The sequence below is a fragment of the Molothrus ater genome, chromosome 15, assembly GCF_012460135.2.
Source record: "Molothrus ater isolate BHLD 08-10-18 breed brown headed cowbird chromosome 15, BPBGC_Mater_1.1, whole genome shotgun sequence".
Taxonomy (NCBI): Eukaryota; Metazoa; Chordata; class Aves; order Passeriformes; family Icteridae; genus Molothrus; species Molothrus ater.
In genome coordinates this window covers 18,581,902-18,588,163 of record NC_050492.2, presented here as the reverse complement: position 1 = coordinate 18,588,163, position 6,262 = coordinate 18,581,902, and the positions used below count along the sequence as shown (strand labels likewise).

Sequence of the window (6,262 nt, the reverse complement as noted above, 5' to 3'; positions counted from 1 at the left end):
AGAAGAGGTGGTGATGCACCTAATGCAAGGACATGAGTCCGCCATCCATGTTTTTTGAAAGCAACCGGACATAAGATTGATTTTGTCTCCTTTCTTTAAACAAGGCTTTTTTTTTTTTTTCCTGGAGACAAGTGGTTATGTGTTGACTTTGAAGCAACTAAAAGAGTTGGGATTGCTGTGGTGCAGTCTTCCTAAGTAGTAATTTCAAGGAAAGTGTAAGTCTGCACAATTTGATGTTTTATTTATTTTTTTTCTGAAGGGTATTGTACACCAAATATCCCAATGGCAGAAAAGCGCATTCAATGTGTTTAGAAGCCAAACAGTCACTTTCATTTTAACAAACACAATTACAAAGTAAAAATAAACCACAAAATAATGAACTGCATGTTCATAACATACAAAAATCGCTGCCTACTCAGTAGGTAACTACAACATTCCAACTCCTGAATATATATATATATAAATTTACATTTTTGTAACAAAAATAGACTTTGAGAGGTGGAGGGGGAGAGGGTCTGGGGTTGGTTTGTTTTTTTGTTTTGTTTAGGGTTTTTTTGTTGTTTCTCTGATTATTTGTTTTTGGGTTTTGGTTGTTTTGTTTTCTTTTTTGGGTCTTTTTTTTTTTTCTTACATTCCATCCCCTGGCCCTTTCTCTTGCTCCTCTCCCCACCCATTCCCTGCTCTTCCTTACATTCTTTGAGTAACATCCCTTCCACTTTAAGGCAAGATGCAAAGCATCCACTCACACAAACGCATGACGTCAGCAAGGCTTCACAAAAAGGCACCAAGACTTGTAACTTTTAAAACAAAACTTCTGCCACATGTGAGTGTCTCATCAGATGATAATTACATAACATCACTCCAACATGCTCGAATACAGTAAGTGCTGTTCCCAAAGAAGTTTGAAACGCATTATAGCATTGTCACTGAAATAGAATTAACATTTACAAAATATGGCCCTGCAAACTCCAAATTATACAATATGAATATGCAAAGATTTTTTCCACATCAATAGTACCTAAAGGAAAGCAAAACCATGGCACATGTACAATTTACATTAGCTAGATACTTAATCAAAAGTCCTTTCTTCCTAATAAAAGACTATTGTTTACGGGGAAAGTTATATTGAACTTATATCCACAGTTCATGCAAATTAAGTCATTCAACAGAGGTGGAAAACTTAAGCAGCAGTCGATTCAGGCAGCTGAAGTTTAAACTAAATAGCCTTGCAACGTATGGTGTTGTGGGAGTAATCAGAGACTCCATGTCTGATAATACCAATGGAAAAGGTGAATTATCCTGTTCCAGAAAGTAGTCTCAGCAGATCTCAATTGTCCTTGGAGAAAAGGCTGAGTTCATGTCTGAAAGTGCTGAGGTTACCTGTGAGCTGAAATTGTTGGTGACTCCTGGAGATGAGAAGGAAGTGGCCACTTGGGTCTGAAAAGTGGCGGTGCCAGAGGGGTAAGTGGTTGCTATAGAAGGAGATGGGAATGTGGTGTGTGCAGGGGAGGGATAGGAAGAGGGAGCAGGAGAAGAATACGCTGTGCGCACTGGGGAGGGATAAGTGCTGGCGATGGAGGAAGGGTAGGATGTAGTCACAGCGGATGAATAGGCAGGAACTGGGGAAGCAGTTGAGGCTGGAGCTGCCTTTTCCACTTTCTTGTCCTTCTGCCTAAGGTGGATTTTAGTGTGCCTCTTCCTCTCATCACTTCTGGCAAACTTTCTGCCACAAATGTCACAAGCAAATGGCTTCTCTCCTGTGTGCGTGCGGATGTGTGTAGTCAAGTGATCGCTCCTGCTGAAGTTCCGCATGCAAATGCGGCACTGGAAAGGTTTCTGTCCCGTGTGGATGCGTATGTGCCGTGTTAGCTCATCAGATCGTGAAAACCTCCGGTCACAGGACTCCACTGGGCAGGCATAGGGACGCTCATGAGGAGGCGTCTTGCTGGGACGGTTGGGGTATTTCCTTATCCTGCTGGGCTTGATCAGCTGGGACTGATAATTAGCATTGAGGGTCTTCAGCTCTTGGGAGCCAGTCTGCGTAGCAAATGCCTTGATGGTGGACAGTGGTGTGAGGGAAGGCTGCTGTGCTCTGGTCTCAAGAGCTGGGAAGGGCTTCTGATCAGCTGGAACAAGACTGAGCTCACCCTGTTGCTGAGGGAACAAGTAATCCGGGATCATTGGCACCTGAAAGTTGGTTTTAGCAGTCGGATAAGCTGGAGGTGGATACTGGATGGGGGCTCCAGAGGGGTTGGGGAAAGACTGGGTCTGGGATTCAGGAAAAATGTCAGAGCTGGAATTAGGGAATGTTGGTGCAGCCGAATAAATTGGATTGTTCTCGCTGGCTTGGACAGAACAGCTCAGTGGGGAGCTCTGCGAGGAGGAGGATGGTGATGATGAAGTAGGCGTAGATGTGGGACGTGCATTAGCCATGCCCACCAGCCCACTGACGAGGCTGAAGAGGGGCTCTGGCCATAGGGGGTTGCTGCTGTTGGGGGCCGGCTCTAAGGAGAAGCGCCCCGTGTAGGTTATCGGTGGCAGTCTCGTCGTTTGGTTGGGATAGCTGGTTTCTGGCAAGGTTTTCTCGTTCAGGGAGATTTCAGGAAAAGTGTCTGCAAAGAGAGGAGTAGCGATTAATTCCAGCAGTTACTGCAGCTGCTGCCGGTGCTTCGCGAGCAATCCTTCTAACAGCGCAGCCCCAGATTCTGGTTAATTACTAATTGAGCGTAACATATTGCAGCGTCGCTGGCAGGTCTCCAGCCGCAGCTAGTCCGGAGCCGCTGACGCACGCAGGAGAATCCCCCCGCGCGGCCGCCGGGACAGAGGCGACGCTGCAGCGCGGAATTCCCGCAGGCGTCGCTGCCCCCGCTGCAGACCGGGACTCCCCGCCCGCCTGGGCGAGGTCAGCGCGCTTACCTGCCGCGAGGTGCTCGAAGTGCTGCTCTCCGGGCTCCCCGGCGGCGCCGAAGCCCCCACTCTCGGGTGCCCCGGGCGGGGCAAGGAACTGCGGACCCCCGCCGCTGAGCAGCATCATCTCCTCCAGCTTGGGATAGTGAGTGTCCATGGCAGGGGGCGAGTGCGGGAAGGCGCCAAAGGGGTCGGAGATCTGCAGCGGGGGTAGGAGCTGCATCTCTGCCTTGGCCGCGGCCATGAGGGCGCCGGGCTCCGACTCTGAAGGGTGATGGCGCTGCCGCCGCGGGGCCGGCGGACGGGCCGGCTGCGGCGAGGCGGCCGTCGCCTGCTCTGCGCCCTGCGCCGCTGGTGCCCCGGCGCTGCCCGCTGGAAGCGCTCGGCTCCCCGCCCGCTCCGGCACCGCCTCTATATATCGGGTCTCACTGGCCGCAGCCCGCCCCAGCCCTGACGTACATGGCCATATATGGAAAGCAGGAAGCCCTTATATGGATGCGGGCCGGAGGACCCCTCCTGGCGTCAGAGCCTGGCACCGGGGAAAGCCGGGCCAGGGGGCCCCGCCCGCCCCGGGCTGAGGGCCCCACGCCCGGTGCAGGTCTGACCCCCGCCATGGGCAGCGCCGCCGCAGCGCTGCCGCAGCATCGCCGGTCCCGGGAGACGGGGTCCCCGGCCCCCGCCGGCTCCGGCCAGCCCGCCGGAAGCACCCACCGTACTTTCCATATTAGGAAACAACCTTATAAGTCTCGATTCCGGCGGAGGCTTCCCGTTCCTTATATGGCGATTCCGGCCCCGGGTTGGGGGGGCGCAAAGCCCGTCTGCAGACGGGTGCGCGCCCGCCCCCTGGCAACAGAAGCGCGCGGAAGACCCGGGCCACGAAAGAGGGAGGATGCTGCCCGGGCGGGTGGCACAGGAGCCTCGGGGAGCACCCGACAGACCCCTGCGTCGCCGCCGTGTTTTCGCGGGCAGAGCTCCCCCTCGTCCCCACCCCGTGTGCTCAGCTCGCACTACTCGCCTCCCCTCCGTCTCCGCGGTGGAGCCAAGCGCTGCTCACGGCGGCTCCCGCGGCAGCCTCGGAGTTTCCTGTGGAGTTTTCTGGGTGCTGGCAGCGCGCCCAAGGCAGGAGCTGCCTGCTCCCGGAAAAGAGGGATTCCAGCGGCCTGCTGGGATGGCCCTGCTCCGCCCGCTCCCGACGGAGGTCTGCCCATAGCGCCAGACCGGGACAGACCCCGGCTCCGTGCGCCTCCTTCACGTAGCGGAGAACAGGGCACTGATAAACAGAGAGCCCCAGATACTAAATAGCCACAGCCACCACTGACTTCAGGGCGATGAAATGTGACAGCGCTCGGGTACTCTACTCTCGCGGCCTTAGGTCCGTCCCCTGACGCGGCTACAGCTCTTTCCTGCCCACCCCGCAAAGCGCTGGCTGCACCCTGCACCGGCTCCGCATGGAACCCTCGGCCGTCTGCTCGACGCAACACGCACGCCAAGGAGCCGCGGAACATCGCTGCCCGGGCCGGGGGAGCCTCCCGCGCTATAAATAGTCGCTCGCCGCGGCCGCCGCCCCGCCCCGCCCGGGCAGCCCCGCTGCCGGCGCGCGGGGCTCCCCTGGCGCCGGGCCAGGCGGCTCCGGCGACGCAGTGAGGCCGCAGTGCGCGTGCGCGGCCATCGTGGCGAGGGCTTCCCCGCAGTGTGCGGGGCTCCGGGGGCGGGGTCGGAGCCGTCGCCCGCAGCCCGAGGCTTAGGCGGGCCCGATGCCGCTGACGGCGCCAGAAGCTCCGGGGCGCACGGTCGCCCCATCGTCGGGTGCAGCGCGGAACTTGCCGGACGGCCGGCTCGCCGCTGTCTGCGGCTCCATGTTCTGTCGCAGACGGGGCTCCCTCTGCCGCAGAGACGGAGCGTAAAGGCAGGCGACTTGGTTCCTCTTCTGGTCTGGCCCCGCTCGCTCGGGGCGCCGCTCGCCTCCGGGCACGTCCCGCAACTCGCGGTCGGTTGCAGGGCTGGCTCTTCCCCGCGGAAATCCCGGGCCGAGCCGGGCCGGGCCACACAGGGCTTTATGCCAGGCGGCCTTCTTTTGCCGTGGGAAGGCAGCTGCATAAACCACTAGCCTCTACAGCCTTTGAGATTTATATTTAAGTTGCGAGCCACGGCAGGCCTCTGTCTGCCCGCTTTTTTAGAATATTTAGACTTTTGCCATGCATACGGTTTTTAACTGAGTTGCTATATTTAGGACAGTGCCTTGCCAGTAACACTGTGCAGTGCCTCCTACACCGATGCATTTCCACCTTAAAATCAGTGATGTACTGTAGCACCACAATCCAGGCTTTGGAGGATAGCTTCTGCTTATCTGCAGCTGCTGTTACTCAATGGCAGCTACTACACGTGTTCTTTGGTACTTACCCTTTATGGAGAGAAATCATACTAGTTTTCAATGCACCAGGCCAAACCTCTATTTTGAAAATGTGATTTGGAGCTTTTCCTTTTTTAATAGATACCTACTGCAGGTTTTGTGACGTCCCATACATAATGATTTCAACTAGTTTGATTTTCATCAGCATGTCATGGTTTGGAGCTCTGTTAGAAAGGGATGAGTAGCAGAACTTGACTTTTTCTACCAACCCTGTGGTTTGTTTTGGCTTCTGAACATCTTACTGACATCGCATCTTCCTTGTCCTCTTTTTTTATTCTATTCCTTTTCAAGATCAGAAGGAAGTGCCAGTTTCCTAGAGAATTTCATTCATACACTAGGAGGATGAAGAAATACCGTAGACCACTCTGTATGATAGGCCCAATATTCCTTTACAGATATCGAAGTGCATCATTCAGACAAATTTGGTTTTTTGTCAAAATCCGGAATCACAGATGGAAAAATCTAATCCTCTTTTTCTTTTCAACTACCTTAACTTTAATCAATTTGTATAAGATAAAACAAGAGAGCTGCTTTAATAGTTGCAGACAGAGCAGTGTAACTAGCTTGAGCTGCACCTGTGTTACAGTAATAAAGACTGTTTTGCAAGGTTGCTCTGTTCTGGTGAGGCTTGCTGGCTTCAGGGAAGTACTGGACAGGCCGTGGATGACTTACAACCTGTGCACTGAGCTAGGAAATTGCCTGTTGTTACGAGTTTTCCAAACTCCTCTTCTGTGTTCAATTTTCTTTTTCTGAATACAACATTAGGTAAGTGGGAATTGCATTAAAGTTGTTACATTTTTACTATTGACATCCAAGATCTGTTTAGGTCATCTAGCCAGACATTTGGGTTTTTTTCTAGGTAGTATGATTTGAAGGTCCAAAGAATTTGCTATTATTGACTAGAATTTGAAATGTCTTTCCAAAATGGCAGTATTTTAATAAATT

At 53.4% G+C, this 6,262-nt stretch overlaps 1 protein-coding gene across 1 annotated transcript; it reads right to left on the bottom strand.

The window, feature by feature from the left end:
- Window positions 1-216: 216 nt before the first annotated feature.
- On the bottom strand, window positions 217-3,289 carry EGR1 (early growth response 1). Its single transcript, XM_036391773.2, has 2 exons — window positions 2,917-3,289; window positions 217-2,612 (listed from the first exon to the last, which is right to left on the bottom strand). The coding sequence occupies exons 1-2, from the start codon at window positions 3,149-3,151 to the stop codon at window positions 1,318-1,320; spliced, it is 1,530 nt and encodes a 509-aa protein (XP_036247666.1). The 5' UTR covers window positions 3,152-3,289; the 3' UTR covers window positions 217-1,317.
- Window positions 3,290-6,262: the final 2,973 nt, after the last annotated feature.